The 16,881-nt window shown below is 42.0% G+C and overlaps 1 protein-coding gene across 1 annotated transcript; it reads right to left on the bottom strand.

Moving 5' to 3' along the window:
• Nucleotides 1-1,527: 1,527 nt before the first annotated feature.
• On the bottom strand, nucleotides 1,528-15,776 carry LOC121018291 (uncharacterized). The gene is made up of 3 exons (XM_040457011.1): nucleotides 15,281-15,776; nucleotides 7,412-7,545; nucleotides 1,528-1,668 (listed from the first exon to the last, which is right to left on the bottom strand). The coding sequence occupies exons 1-3, from the start codon at nucleotides 15,774-15,776 to the stop codon at nucleotides 1,558-1,560; spliced, it is 741 nt and encodes a 246-aa protein (XP_040312945.1). The 3' UTR covers nucleotides 1,528-1,557.
• Nucleotides 15,777-16,881: the final 1,105 nt, after the last annotated feature.

Raw genomic sequence — 16,881 nt, 5'->3', positions numbered from 1 at the left:
ACATGCTCTACCGATTGACACAGCCAGGTGCTCCTGTCACTCAATTTTTTTAACAGCAAAGATTTTATATAAGAGAATAGTCCTCCAAAGTATTAATGTCTTTCTTAAGCAACATTGCCTCTTATTAAAGATATCTTCATTTTTTTCAATTATTTTCTTCTCTGATTCAATTTGACAAATGTTATTGAGCATCTGAATTGTGCAATGCACTGTTATGATGCTTCCTTCCCTCAAGAAAAATCACACTCTACCAGGAGAGAAAGGAAAATACATAACTCACAATAACTCCAAAAGGATTATAGTACTTGTTCTGGTGGTTCTGTGGGAGCCCAAAGAGGTGAATGCTTGGTTTTGACAAGGTGTGTCAGGAGGCTCCATGGAAGAATTAGCATTTGAGTTGGATTTTGAAAGATGAGTAGGATTTAGATAGGTAACAGTGGGGAAACAGCGTTCCAAGGAGAAGGAAACCATAAGCAACTCATGGAAGCATAAAAATGTATGGCATGTTCTTGGAAAGCAGTAGTCAACAAAGCAAAAGGAGAAAAATGAATATTGGACAAGGCAGGATTTAGACAAGAAAGTGAGAATGGAATGGGGTAGAGGAGAAGCGGTGTTGGTGAAGGAAGCCTATAAAACTGAGCTAGAGCCTGGTAGAGAGAGTACCAGAGGTACTGGTAACTAAAAAAGTGTTTTGAGACTAGATTAGGGTAAGGAGAAGTTCAGTTTGGGACATATTTATAGTCTTTGCATCTTATGCAGGTGGAGGTATTCACCAGGACAGTAAAAATCAGGACCTAAAGCTCAGCAAACTTTAAGGCTATGAATAATAAATGATGAAATGATACGTAGGAACAGCCTATGAGTGAGACAGAAAATTGTGGGAGTAAATAAAATTATTCAGCAAAGTGGGTAGAGCAAGAGGATAGGATGTCCAAGAACAAATCTCAGGGATCTCCTGTATAGGGCAAGTGGAGAAAAGAAAAGACTGAAGGATACAGAGAAAGAGCTGTCAGAAAAGTAAAAGGAGAATCCATGGATGGGGGGAGTCACAGAGGCCAAAGTAGAAGAGATTCAAGAAGGCAAGGACAGATGGGGCACCTGGGTGACTCAGTTAAGCAACTGACTCTTGATCTGGGCTTGGGTCATGATCTTGTGGTCAGTGAAATTGAGCCCTGAGTTGGGCTCAGCACTGACAGCGTGGAGCTCGCTTGGGATTCTCTCTCTCCCTCTCTCTGCCCCTCCCCTGCTTGTGCTCCCTCTATCTCAAAATAAATAAATAAACAAACTTAAAAAAACAAAAAGAAGGCAAGGACAGTCAACATGGCAAAGAAGAATGGAAACTGAATGAGAATCATTGGGTTTGGCAACTAGAAATTGATGACCTTTGAGAGGTTTCCCTCTCAAAGCATAGATGTTTTCTCTACATCTTTTAGAGAGTATACAACAAAGGCTATTACTAATTTTCTCTAGTGGTTTTCTTAGTCATTGTCCTAGTCAGCTCAGGTTACCATAACAAAATACCTAGACTAGGTGGCTTAAACAACAGATGTTTATTTCTCACGGTTTTGGAAGCTGGGAAGTCCAAGACCAAGGTGCCCACTGATTTGGCTCCTGGTGAGGATTTTCTTCCTGACTTGCAGACAGCTGCCTTCTTGTTTCCTTCTTCATCTGGCAGAGAAAGAGAGTTCTAGTATCTCTTCCAATGCTTAGAAGGGCATTAACCCATCATGGTGGCTCCACCCAATCACCGCATTTAAATCTAATCATCTCTCGAAGGCCTCCCCCCTCCAAATACCATCATATTGGGGATTAAAGTCTTCAACATATGAAATTTGAGGGGACACAAATATTCAATCCATAGCAGTAATGATTCTTTGGGTTGTAACTAAGAGAAATTCACATCAAACTAGTGCAAAGAAAAGGTATTTCAGCAAAGCATCATCCCCTTACCATCTTTCTATTTCTTTCTGCACAGCTGTTTTGGCATCCTCTGCCATCAAAGACTAGCTCTCAATGTTTTGACCATGCATATGGCCAAACATGACCATTCCACAACTTCTAAGAATGTGCCTCCTCCACTCAAGCATCATGCAGGTACTGAAGTAGAATTTCTCGAATCTAATTATAATTCCCAAAGAAGTTTGTATACCTGAAACCAACTCTACCTTTGTCAAGTGTTAGAGGCATGAAACAGTAACCTTCCTTTTTTCACAGAAGATTGTCTGAATTAAGTTTCTGTTATAGCAATCGAAAGAGTTCAGAATTTTTCTTTCTTTGTTTTTCTTTCTTTCTTTCTTTTCTTTCTTTCTTTCTTTCTTTCTATTTTTATTTTATTTATTTAATTAATTAATTACTTTATTTATTTATTTTTACTTATTTATTTATTTTAGAGAGAGAGAGCACACATGAGTTAGGGAGAGGGGACAGAAGGAAAGACAGACAGAATCTTAAGGCTCCATGCTCAGCACAGAGCCCAACTGAGGGCTCGATCCCATGACCCTCGGATCATGTCCTGAACCAAAATCAAGAGTTGGAGGTTCAAATAACTGAGCCAGCCAGGTGCCCTAAAAAAGTTCAGGATTCCTGATGGTAAAAATTGTTAAACCTCAGGATGGGTTCCAAGAAAGGCTTTCTTTCTAAAGAAATTCTCCAAGAATTGTCTAGAATGGAATTCCTTTCTTAAAAAGGCCTCAAATCTAGATTTTTCCCTGTCATTTCAAAAGCAAGTGACCAAGAAGAAATCACCCAACTGCTTCATTACCTGTCTAGGGAGTCAGGAGGTGTTAATATCCCAATCTGACAAGTACACATGGGCACAAAGATCCTGAATTATTTTCCTTTTTTTAAAAATATAATTTATTGTCAAGTTGGCTAACATAAAGCGTATACAGTGTACTCTTGGTTTTGGGGGTAGATTCCTGTGATCTTAATTATTTTCTATTGTTATCTACCAGGTCAACACACCTGCTAGGAATAGAAAACCCTTTTTAGCCTCAGGAATACACTTTTTTCTTTCCAAAAGTAAACTGCAACATATCAACAGTTAACAAGAATGAAGGTAAACTTTTACAGCTTATTTATTCCACTGAAGTGAACACTAGCCACCCACTTAGCCAAGTACCCTAGATAGCTTCAGGCAAGTGAACCCTTGAGCAGGAGATATAATTGGGAATTACCTCCTTTAGCATTTAATCTTTTTCACCCAGTTATTTCTGTATAGCTTTCCTTCTCTGAATACTCTTTCATCATTTACTCTTTGGGGAATCTGAGCATTGCATTGCCTTTTGAGATCTGGTTGTAAGGCATTTCAAGTCCTTTGGTAAGAGCAGGATTTCCCACTGTGAGAAAGGTATTTTACTAGCAACAGCTGTTACCTCGGGGTGAGGGGTAAGGGGTGGATTGTGCAGGACTCTTACTTCCTAAGTGAAATATTTCTGAAATGTTTGAAATGTTTACAATGAGTATCAATTGTTTTTGTAATCAGAATATAATGTGAGCTCATATTTCTTTAGCATGTTCAATGCCAAATAAGAAGGCAACCCACACAGAAGATATTTCAGCTGTGGAACTCTCCAAGGGGATGGTATTCTCTCTAGCATCTTGCACATTTTGTCCTTTTTCTCTTCTAATGATGAAATCCTATGTTTTTTCTACAAATTTTAATGTCTTAACGGAATTATGATAACTTCAGGTCTCTGCCTCCAGTCTTGGCGTTTTCAAGTAATTACCCACACTTTTACCAGAGTGATCTTTTTAAAACACAAATCTGAGCATGTCACATCCCTGCTTCAAATTGTCTGAGACTCCTCCGCCCCTGCAAGCCCCAGGGACTCCATGAACCAGTCCTACCTACCTGCTTCTGTAGCCCCATTGCCCTTTACCTCCAGCTCTGTTCTTTAAGTTTCCATAATACCAGACTGTTATAAGACACAGCATCTCAAGGTTTAAACTGAGACATCTCCTTCTCTGTGTAGGTGAGGAAGTACAAAGGCTGCTCCAAAAACTTGACTTTGATGGCGCTGGACTCAGTTGTGCGCCTGTGATTAAGACTGAAGTCATAGGGATGGAGGCAGAAGTGTTGGCACTGAAGTGGGTGGAGTGTCATCACCCTACTGATCATCTGCAAACATCTCCTCATTCCTACCTTAACAACAGTAGAATCACCAGTACATCTCTCTATCCCCCTTGATACTAGTTTTCTCTGTGGTTTTCAGGGCTTGACATAACTCTCTGGTGGCTGTCGTGATGTCTGCTAAATGGATCATCTGGTATTTCTAACCCAGAAACAACCTCAGAATGAATGTCATGTAGATCACAGGCTGCTGTGGCTTAGCCCTACTGGGCCTCTTGAGTTCCTGTTGTTGCTAAAGGATCAGGAAGTGAGGGTGGGGATGGGGGGAAGGGGACTTAAGAAGAAAGAGAGGCTACACCAGAGTAGTCCTGTGCCCCAAAAGACTGTATTATCAAAGGCCAGCTTGTTCCTTGCCTACTCTTATTATGCAATAATTGGAAGCACTCTAAGCTTTTTCCTCTTGGTCATGAACAGTTTATTATTGAACTGGTGTGCTATAAGAACACAAAAAGTGTGTGGTAGTGATTGCACCCAGAGCAAATACATGTGTAAGTGGTCAAGATCTGGAAAGGAAAGTACCAAAATATAATTAGTTATATGTCAGGTTGGTGGTATTATGGGTGACTTTTTCCTATGAAGTTTTTAAGTTAGTTCATCTTTTAAATACTTGTTAAGAGAAAAAGGGGGTGGGGAAGGGGATAATGCTGTACCCTTGAGACCCGAATTTCTAGCATCTAGTGTAATAGAATGTATATATACTTATAATAATCTGCTCTAGTCCAGGAGTCACCATAGAGTTCAGCCGAATACACCCATGGAATTAGAAAGTCATGGAAGGTAACTTGAGGACAGTCCAGTCCAGGGGTGCTTACTGGGTTGAGTGTCCTACTCTTGATTTTGGTTCAGGTCATGATCCCAGGGTCATGGGATTCTCTCTCCCTCTGCCCCTCTCCCCACTCACTTTCTCTCTCTAAAAATTAAAAAAAAATTTTTTTTAATTTAAAAAAAGACAGTCTAATCCAATTTTTCTTTTTATAGAAAAGAAAGCTGAGACCCAGAAAGATCAAGTGGTTTTCCACACTCGCCCAGCTAATTTGTGACACAGCTAAAAAGAAAACTCAGTCTTCCCTTTTATACAAAGGAAAGAACAATTTTATTCTTTCTTAATTTATTCTTTCTTACTACTGCCTTTCAAACTCACTCTGTCAACTCTCCCTTCCAATCCCTTTAATTTACAGTCTTTGGTCCTCCAGCCTCTGACCTAGCCCTCAGGACTGAGATAAAACATCAGTCCCTCTACCTCACAACTCTGGACACTCAGGTCAGATTGTCCCAAAAACTCTATCTCCATACACTCTGCTCTACCTCCCAGCTACCTCGGGGGCATTTCTTCTACTCAGCACACATGGCCATGAGATGTCAGTCAGTCTCCTTTCCTGGCAGATCCCTCACTTGACTAGAAAGTGAGACAAACACAGCACTCTGAAAATTGTCTTCAAAGAAATCCTTGCTTTTTTTTTTTTTTTTCAACGTTTATTTATTTTTGGGACAGAGAGAGACAGAGCATGAACGGGGGAGGGGCAGAGAGAGAGGGAGACACAGAATCGGAAGCAGGCTCCAGGCTCTGAGCCATCAGCCCAGAGCCTGACGTGGGGCTCGAACTCACGGACCACGAGATCGTGACCTGGCTGAAGTCGGACGCTTAACCGACTGCGCCACCCAGGCGCCCCAGAAATCCTTGCTTTTTAAACCTCTTCTCCTAGGGTGCAAGAGTGGCTCAGTCATTTAAGCGTCCAACTCTTGGTTTTGTCTCAGGTCATGATCTCACGGTTTGTGAATTAAAGCCCCACCTCAGGCTCTGCGTTGACAGCTCTGAACCTGCTTAGGATTCTCTCTCTCCCTCCCTCTCTCTCTGCCCCTCTCCTGCCTGCACACTCTCATTCTCAAAATAAATAAACTTAAAAAAAACCCTCTTCTCCTTAATTTTCTTTTCTCAGGACAAAAGTGGGTGACAGTCTACAGGTTTTAGAACCAATTAGGGGGCTACCTCCTGAGCAAGTCATGCTTAAATGATCTGACACATCTCCTTGCAACACAGGGGCACTTGTAACCTATTATTCTAAGCTCTGAACTAAGGAAATAGGGATATCTCATTTAACATTCAATTAGAAGTGCATCTATTTCTTTCCCAGTTCTTTGTTTCTTAATACATTCCAGCTGAAATTTTTCAATTTAATTTTTACTAAATTATGCATTCCAATGAGAGAACACATGCCTTTTATATTTTGTAATTTGTTAGACCTTGTGGTGGGGCCATCTTCTGTCTCCCTCCTTCCCCTTAGCTGAGGCCATCAATAGCACCTGTAGGCTCAGGCTTGATCTGGTCATTGGATCCCACACAGAAGGAGGAATTTATGGCACTTTAGTCCCTCACTCTAGCTAGGGTTGCTCGTCTGAACTTATACCCAAGTTCTATCAGATAGATGACCTTCAGTTTCATTAAGACTCAGCCCTGCCTTGGACTCCAGACCCAGTCCTAGTGCCTTACATCCAATCCTGATAACCCCGCAACTGGGGCATGCCTGCCTGTTCCTTTCAATTACCCACTCCTTGGGACTGGAATGTCCCCGAACTTTAGTCCAGGGACTGGGGTCCTACTACCAGCTGACCAGACTTATCTATTTGTCTGAAATCCTGAGTATCTACTATCTCAGAATTCTTCTCAGTAAGACAACACATCATTTTCTGTTTGGCTTCAGATACCAACTGCTGGCCTATGTTACAGCTTGCTATCTGTCAGTATGCCCTCCCAATGGCAGATTTGGCCTGCTCAGTGCTTCTGCAGCTGACACTGTGTCCCCTTGTGGTATTAGATACCTGTCTCTTTCACTCAGCTGGCCCAGGCCACCACAGAACTCAAGCCAGGCATGAGCCATTTCCCTTGAACAGAATGCTTTGTTATATAACTGGTCTGCAGAACAGTGCAACCCTTGAGACCAAACTAGGAAAAGCACAGCCCTGTGTAGTGAGCCCTTTGAGGATAGATCAGAGAATCATCCATAATGTCTATTCAGGCATAGGCAACCTGTATCAGAGACTGTTGAGTCCCACTAGTTCAATGGATGTGTGTGTGATGAACATCCATTTTACCTGCCCATCATCCCTTCTTTTCTGATATCATGACTTTTCCATCCCCATTCTCAATCCATAAAGTTCTGGTTGGGCTGACCCAAACTCCAGCATTAGTCCTGGCCAACCAGAGCAACACAACACACCTCAGACACAGTGATTGTTTCAGAAATGTCCACATGACCCAAGCTGGACCAATGACAGTCTTACCTGAGAATCATAGAGATGCTTTCTGCTAGGGTTACTAAATTGGTAGAATGTAACCTGGAGCTGCTGGTGGCCATCTTTTTTCCCACATAGGGAAAGCCTGCCTGAGAATGAAGTCAACTCAAAGGAAAGCAAACCTGAAAGAGAGAAGCAAATTGGTTACAACATTGATCCAATTCTAAAGCCAGCAATCCATCAATGCACTCCTTGGTTTATCAGACAACATATTTACTTTTAGTGTGTAAGTCAGTAGGACTTGGATTTCTATTACTTTAAAATTAATACAGTTGGGGCTGTCTGGCTCAGTCAGGATAGTGTGCAACTCTTGATCTCAGTGTTGTAAGTTCAAGTCCCACACTGGGTGTGGAGCCTACTTAAAATAAAATAAAATAAAATAAAATAAAATAAAATAAAATAAAATTAAATTAAATTAAATTAAATTAAATTAAATTAAATTAATACAGCTGACAAGACTGACTGGTATTTCCTTCTGCTTGACCAGCTGATTAAACCTCTAGGCTGAAAATAGTGAAGAAAAGCAAGTTGAAAAAAAAATGCTCAAAAATGTATTCTTTTTTAAATTTAAAAATTTTTAAATTTATTTTTATTTATTTATTTTTAGCATTTATTTATTTTTGAGAGACAGAGAGAGACAGAGCATGAGCGGAGGAGGGGCAGAGAGAGAGAAGGAGACACAGACTCTGAAGCAGGCTGCAGGCTCTGAGCAAGCTGTCAACACAGAGCCTGATGCAGGGCTTGAACCCACAAACTGTGAGATCATGACCTGAGCCGAAGTCGGATGCTCAACCGACTGAGCCACCCAGCTGCCCCTTCTTTTTTTTAAATGTTTATTTCTTTTGAGAGAGTGAGAGGGAAAGAGTGGGGGAGGGGCATAGAGAGAAGGAGAGAGAGAATCTCAAGCAGGCTCCATGCTGTCAGCACAGGGTCTGATGCAGGGTTCAATCTCATGACCATGAGATCATTACCTGAGCTGAAATCAAGGGTCAGACACTTAACCAACTGAGTCACCCTGGTGCCCCAAAAATGTATTCTTTCATTCATTCAACTATTACATAAGAATAGCAGCATAATACAATGAAAAACAACACAAGGTTCAGAGCCTATCAGATCCCTGTTCAATCTTAAATCTTCTATTTTCTAGCTGCCTATATGGGGCATGTTAATTAGTATCTCTGAGCCTCTGTTTCTCCTTTTGTAAAATGGGAATAATATTACCTATGTCCTAGGGTTATTATGAGAAACAGATATAATGTATATGGTGCCTGGCACTAAAAGGTTTTCAATAAATGGTGCTTATTTTAATTACAAAACATCTTGGGGCGCCTGGGTAGCTCAGTCAGTTAAGTGACCACTCTTGGTTTTAGCTCAGGTCATGATCTTACGGTTCATGGGTGTGAGCCCTACACTAGGCTCTGTGCTGCTGGTGTGGAGCCTGCTTGGGATTCTTTCTCTCCCTCTACCTCTGTGCCTCCTCCACTTATGCTCTCGCTCTCACAATAAATAAATAAATAAATAAAACCTAAAAAAAAATAATAAAAAAAAATACAGAACATCTTGAGCTGCAAGGACTTTGGGCTAAGGGGTTTAAAAAATAAAAACAAGGGGCACCTGGCTGGCTCAGTCCATAGATCATCTCTTGATCTCAGGCTCATGAGTTCAAGGCCCAAATTGGGTGTGGAACCCACTTTAAAAAACAAAAAAAATTAGAGAAAAAAAAAAAGCAAAAAAACTTGATCACTACCTCCAGAGATTCAAATTTTAACTAAAGAAAGAAACACAATGTTAAAGACAGAGAGGCAGTGTAAGCTGTCTTGTGATTGGCAGAAGCCTCCATAACTCAAAGGAAGGAGATAATTCCTTTCTGGGGTGATCAAAAAAAGGCTTCATGGAAGAAGTCGAATCTGGGCCCTTGAATGAACAAAAGTTTTGGTAAGCAGAGATTGGGAGAAAGAGCATTCCAGTTAAAAACAAAACAAAACAAAACAAAACAAAACAAAACAAAAGGCAGCGGAACCTGGGTGGATGAGTCAGTTAAGCATCTGACTCCTGATTTTGGCTCAGGTCATGGTCTCACAGTTCACGGATTTGAGCCCCACATCAGGCTCTGTGCTGACAGCTCAGAGTCTGCTTTGGATTCTCTCTCTCCCTCTCTCTCTGCCCCTCTCTTGCTCACTAACTCTCTTACTTATATTAAATAAACTTTTAAAAAATGGTTTTTTTAAGAGGCAGGAGTGAGAAAATGGCTCTATCTGCAGGATTACAAGGCATAGCAACATGGCTGAAGTATAGAATCCACATAGAAGAGGAAGTTAAAGCTGGAGGAGTTAACTGCTGCCAATTCAGGGGTGGGGTGTGCTGAGGGGTGCAGCTTCTATCCTGTCCTCAGGGACTTAGAATCTTTCAATAGACCCAGGCGATGGGAACCTTTGAACATTTTTGGACAGCATTTATACAGGATGAAAGTTCTGATTGATCAGCAAATCACTTGAATCCTCTTCCAAACTGCACATTTCTACCAGCTGTCCCTAGAAACCCTGCCTCAATGAACCGCTGTAACTAAGGAGAGCATGTTATAACTCTCAACTGCATGTGGGGACATGAAAAATGGTTGGGAAACATCCGCCCAGAGGCAGACATGCTTTTTCAGAGAATATTGTGTGTGGTCAAAAGGGCACCAGGATCAGTAAAGCTGTGAAAAAAAGGGGGAAGGAGAAGAGATGGGCTGCATTCATCCCTCCCTTGGATTCGTACAATCATTTCCTCCTAGCTGCTCTTTCTGCCTCTGGTCCTTCTCTATTTCTTTTCTTTTCTTTTTTTTTTTAATGTTTATTTATTTTTGAGAGAGACAGAGACAGAATACAAGTGGGTTAGGGGCAGAGAGAGAGGAAGACACAGAATCCGAAGCAGGCTCCAGGCTCCAAGCTGTCAGCACAGAGCCCGATGCGGGGCTCCAACTCACAAGCTGTGAGATCATGACCTGAGCCGAAGTCGGACACTCAACCGACTGAGCTACCCAGGCGCCCCTGGTCCTTCTCTATTTCTAACTATTTTATATTTCACTATCAGATTAATCTTCCTGTTCTGATCCTGTCATGCCAACTTCAAAACCCTTAATGATAAGTCACAAGACACTCCCTACAGAATAGACTGAAATTCTTTGGTTTCCCATAGAAGGGTCCTTTTGGATGAGGCTGAAACCACCTTTTAGACCTCACTTCCTGCTACATGTTTCCAGGTATCTTCTGGTCTAGCCAATATGACTACTCAAGAGTCCCTTGCTTTCCTGTCTCCATGCCTCTTTTGTGCCACTCCTCCTGGCTGGAATACCACTCCACAGTCCCCTACTCATCTATTTCCAACTTCTCCATCCTTGAAGGCTCAGTTCACATATTCTGATCTCCTCTTTCTCCTATTCTGCCTTTGATAATGTCTTTTTTGAGCTCCCACAGAACTTTACCTGTATCTCTGTTTATGTATGCATCATTTACTTTAAAACAAACAAAAAAACTTGTAGTCATTTATTTTTTTTAAATAAAAAATTTTTAATTTGGGGCATCTGGGTGGCTCAGCCAGTTAAGCATCGACTTTGGCTCAGGTCATGACTTCACAGCTTGTGAGTTTGAGCCCTGTGTCGGGTTCTCTGCTGTCAGCACAGAGCCTGCTTCAGATTCTCTGTCTCCTCCTCTCTCTGCCCCTCCCCTGCACTTTCTCTCAAAAATAAACATTTTTTTTTAATTTAAAATTTGGTAATACATTTTACAAGTACAAGACAGTGTAATAAAAGTTGTTATAACCTCACCACCAAGAATTGCCAATTTTTTAAACATTTATTTATCCATTTATTTATTTAACATGTTAAAAATGTACATACCCTTAGAGTTTCAGTTTTGCAGGATGAAAAATGCTGGAGATTTGTTGCACAACAATGTGAATGCATTTAATACTACTGAACTAACACTTGTGCATGTGCATGAGTGGTGGAGGGATAGAGAGGGAGGGAGAGAGAGAACTCCAAGCAGGCTCCACACCTGTAGCGTGAAGCCTGTCTCGGTGCTTGAACCCATCAACTGCAAGATCATGACCTGAGCTGCAATCAAGAGTCAGATCCCCAACCGATTGAGCCACCAAGGCACCCCTAAAATCACCAGTTTTTAAGCTTCATATTTGCTTCCATATTTCTAATAGAAGTGAAATATTACAGATAAAATTGTTTCTTTTAACCACATACTCTCCCACTTAGTCCCATTTCTCCTCTCAATGTCCAGTGGCAATTGCTAACATGAGTTTTGTGTGAATCCTTCCATTCTAGTCTCTATAATTTTATCTGCATGCATATATGTATCCATCACCAATGGATTATGATGTTGTGTCCTCAAATTTACATTAATGGTATCATGATGAATGTGTCATTTTGCATCTTGCTTTTATCACCCAAAGTTTTTTTGAGATTATTTCAGGTTGATTTATGAATATACTTTTATTTACCTATTACTCTTTGTTTTTTTAAGTTTGTTTATTTATTTTGAGAGAGACCAAGATAGTGCAAGTGGAGGAGGGGCAGAGAGAGGGAGAAAGAGAGAATCCCAAGAATTTATTGCTGTCAGCAAAGAGCCCAATGAAGGGCCCAAACTCATGAACCATATGAACCATGAGATCATGACCTGAGCTGAAACTTAGAGTTGGACACTTAACTGACTGAGTCATCCAGGCACTACTACCCATTACTCTTTGATAACAATTTAGGCTGCTTCCATCTTTCTGCTTTTATAAACAATGGAGCAGAGAACATCCTCATACTTGTTTCTTTGTACACATGGGTGAGAGTTTCTTTGGAATACATACCTCGAAGTATTATTACTAAGTCATAGGGTATGTACATTAAAAATTTTTTTTAGGGGGCACTTGGGTGGTTCAGTCGGTTGAGCGTCCAACTTTGCTTCAGGTCATCTGATCTCACAATTCATGAGTTTGAGCCTCACATCAGGCTCACTGCTGTCAGCACAGAGCCCGCTTTGGATCCTCTATCCCCCTCTCTCTACCCCTCCCCAGCTTGCTCTCTCCTTCTCTCTCTCTCTCAAAAATAAAAATAAAATAAAATAAAATAAAAGTAAAATAAAATAAAATAAAATATTTTAAAAATAATTTTAAATATATATGACATAAAACTTACCATCTTAACCATTTTTAAGTATAAAGTTCAGTAGTGTTAAGTGCATTCACATGGTTGTGCAACTAATCTCCAGAACTCTTCATCTTGCAAAACTGAAACTCCAAGGGTATGTACATTTTTAACATATTAAGGGCATGACTTATTTCATCTACTAAACTATAAGCTTTGTAAGTGTATGATCAATATCTCATTAATTTTTACATTGAGCAAAGTGCCTAGTATAGTAGTTTAACAGGTAGAGACTTAACAAATATTTGTTGAATAAATGAAAGAACTAATCAATCAAGAGGAATAATAATATTTTCACAATTTTGGTGACATAAGATTTTCTTATCACACAGATGAGATACTAGAACTTACCTACTTGGAACATAGCCTGCAAACCAGAAAGGAACAGTAATGACCTCTGACCAAAAAAGAAAAAAAAAAAAAATCATCAATGCTTTAAAAACACATGTACTTTACCTAAGGAGATCCCTTTTGAATATTTATTTATTTGGAGTCTATTTACAATTTTCAAATTTGCATTATAAAAACATGGCATATTTGGGGCCAAAATTAGGAGATCACAGAAAAATGTCTAAAAATAGGTTTTAAAAAAAAAATCACCCTTCACTGCAGTTAGAGAGATGCACTGGTCAGATTTCCCCTCAAGAAAGGACTTACTGGAGCACCTGGTAGCTCAGTAGGTTAAGCGTCTAACTCTTGATCTCAGCTCAGGTCACAATCTCATGGTTCATGGGGTCGAGACCCACATTAGGCTCTGTGTTGATGGCAATAGCATGGAGCCTGCTTGGAATTCTGTCTCTCCTTTTCTCTGCTCCTCCCCTGCTTGTGTGTGCACTCTCTCTCTCTCTCAAAATAAATAAACTTAAAAAAAGAAAAGGTAATGTCCAGCTGCAGGCAGTGACAAAATTCAGCTGTTAACTTTTTGGTCATCCTCAGCTATCCAGCCAAGGTCAGTCTGTTCTCAGAGTGGCCCCAACCAATGACTGTGGAAGGTGGTGGTACAAAGGCCTGTTTATTTCTACCCATCATAGGACACCTCCAGTTGGCAGTCTTTGCTCCAAATTTCCCTGCTGGGCTGGGAAAGATTTTATATCACATCTGCCCAATTCTACTTCCTCCCCTTTCTTTTCATTGGTGTAGCTCCCCAACAAAGTTTTTCACTAACTCCAGCTCAGCATTTGCTTCGTAAAGAACCCAACTGACACAACCTTAATTCTATAATCCTAATTCCCAGAGATACACACCATAGCATTCTTTTTGTTTAGGTTTTTATTTATTTATTTTGAGAGAGAGAGAGCAGGAGCAGAGGAAGGGCAGAGAGAGAGGGAGAGAGAGAATCCCAAACAGGCTCTGCACTGTCAGCACAAACCCCACGCAGGGGCTTGGACTCACGAACTGTGAGATCATGACCTGAGCCTAATTTAATGCTTAACCAACAGAGCCACCCAGATACCCAACACACACCATAGCATTCTAAATTTTTTTTATATATAGAGAGAGTGTGTGTGTGAGAGAGCAGGGGAAAGGGGCAGGGAGGGGGAGAGAGAGAGAGAGAGAGAGAGAGAGAGAGAGAGAGAGAGAGAATCCCAAGCAGGCCCCATGCTCAATGCAGAGCCCCCATGTCAGGCTTGATCCCATGACCCTGGGATTATGACCTGAACCAAAATCAAGAGTCCAATGCTTAATGTACTGAGCCACGCAGGTGTCCCTGCGATGTTCATTTCTCAACCCAAATTTTATTTCCCATAGTACTTCTAGACCTGAAAAAAAATCAAGAAAAGGGGCTCAGTGTTGCAAGCATTCCACAACAGTAACAGTCCAGAGCACAATACAACCTCCAGGCTGTGTACCAACCAAGGTACTGCTGGATACACTATCAGAGTGCTGGTACACTGCTCATCTGTCAAGCCAACCCCACTCCCACCCCCTTCCTCAGTGAAACCTTTCCTCTTTCCCCTCTGTAGTTGCTTCCTGTCCTGCTCATACTTAGATGGGAGCAGTTATTACCCAGTATTATAAGTATATGCTTATGTGTTTATCTTCCCTGCCCCCAGCTTCTGCAGGACAAGAATCTATGTACCACAATGTAGGATGAAGACTAAGCATAAAATATTTATGGGAGGCATGGGGCTTGTGAATGAACCAGGCTTTATGCTTTAAATACTAAGGAAAGGACAATAGGAAAAGTGTTACATTTTCTTAAGCGGGTCTTGAAGACTAGTGTGCTCTGTAACAATGTACCAGGTCATTGTGTGAGTTGGATGGGAATGTGGCAAAACCAGTTAGAAGTCCCTGCAGTGACCCAGCACTGAGATGTAAGAAATGCAAGATGGCTGCGGTGGCATGGAGAGGAAGAACTACATCTACAAGGTATTTCAAAAGAAAAATAACAAAAACTGGGATTCGCTGAGTTCCCCAGATTTGCTAGAAGTGCCAACACCGCTAAGGTGGGTATGGACTCACCCCCATTTCGCCCACGTGCGAAGTGAGACTTGGCTAGATGAAATGACTCTCTGGGGGTCACACGCCATGCAAGTGGCAGTGCTGAACTTCCAATATAGGTCGTCCGGCTCTGAAGACCTAGACCTCAATTGCCCGGGTCAAGATTACCCACTCTCTGCACTGCGGGCTGAGGAATATTCCTGAGCTGAGGCCTCAACTCCTCTACTTACGGAGAAGGACCTTGCAGGGCCCAAGCACCAAACAGGGACGCTTAAACGACCGGTCAGGACCTTGCAGGCCCGCATCTAAGGGCGGAAGAAGGCGCGTCGCGGGGGCGGGGGCGGGGGCGGCGGCGGCGGCACTGCGCGCGGCCCGGGGCGGAAGCGGCTGAGTCACCGCAGGGCAGAAACGCAGCGCGCGAAGACAGGGCCCGGCGGCCGGCGGCTCCCGCACTGGTGAGCCGTGACGCCCGGCGTCGGCACACGCAGGGAAGCGGACGACGGCTGGCGGCGTCCGGAAGAGCTGAGTCAGAGCGGGCACGCCCGCGGGGGCCGCGCGCCGCAGCTCCAGGGCGCCGGGGCTGCGCTCGGATCCCGGCCAGCCATCCGCACGGCCCCGCGGAGACGCGGTTGGACGCAGGGCTTCGGCGATCGCGCCCACACGCTGGAAGCCGAGACTGAAATTTGAAGTCTTGAGGTGGCCCCAAGCAGCGGATCCTGTACGCATGTTTCGGTGGAAGCTACTGACCTTGTGAAAGGAGACAAGCTTTGGGTCTAAGACGGGGCAGATTTTGAAGATCAAAAGGACTTGCCCGGGACCAAAAATGATTTGTCTGCCTCAGTTCCAAAATGCAATAAATAATAATTAAAACAACACAGGCACAGACACACACACACACACACACACACACACACACACACACAATTATTTTTTAATGCAAAAGCGAAAAATCCGGAATCCCAAGAGAGGATAAACCTTGCAATAAAGGTTTACAGAAAATAAAGTTCTCCCAGGATGGGAACATTGCACAGGGACTTTCTAGAGGTCCCTGATAAACTTGATTCATAGACCTTTCTCCAGTTTCTCCCCACTACTACGCTACTGAGGCCAGAAGCCCATTTTTTTATATTTTACTGTTTTTATTCAAGTTTTCTTTTTTTAGTCAAAAAAGATACTATAGAAATCCCGGGGGGAGGGGGCGGAGGGGGGAGGGAATCGTACCCAATTACATAGTCCCTGAAACTAGAAACCACAATTACTTTTGCTTCTCCCCTTACATTTTTGTTCACAATAAGTTTTTTGTATAGCTGCATCAGAGGTATCATCTATTTTACTGTCTTAAGGTAATGTTATATAAACATTTGCCCATGTCTCACAGATCTTCGGGATCATTATTTTAAATAACTGCATTATGCATAAACTACTAAGTAATCCTCCTGTGGTGTGCTTGCAGATTATTGACTGGAATTGCTCTTTTCTTGTTTCCGATTGTCCATGTTTGTCCTCCATCAGGAAACCCCACTGGGCAAAATGGTGGAATCTAATGTGGAAAAGTGGCTGTGGACCATTGCACTATAGGAAAGCTTATTTTCTTTTTAAGAGCTGCCATAATTTCCCCAAATATTCTTTTAATATTTTATCCCACTTGGATAATCACAGCCTTTCTTTAATGCTTTAAGGTATACATTTGAAAAGGCTAGACCTTTGCAGGAGTGTGACAGAAGTGGAATTCAGAGTTGTGTCTGAGACATTTTCAGATTTTCATCAAGCCCTTTATGCTGAAGTGCCACTGTTAACAGTCTTCTGTGTGACTTGGAACATTATTTAACCT

This window comes from Herpailurus yagouaroundi, unplaced genomic scaffold (assembly GCF_014898765.1).
Source record: "Herpailurus yagouaroundi ecotype Mexico unplaced genomic scaffold, PumYag 218, whole genome shotgun sequence".
NCBI lineage: Eukaryota > Metazoa > Chordata > Mammalia > Carnivora > Felidae > Herpailurus > Herpailurus yagouaroundi.
Note: the sequence above shows the minus strand (reverse complement) of the source record. Positions and strands in the feature narration are given on the sequence as shown.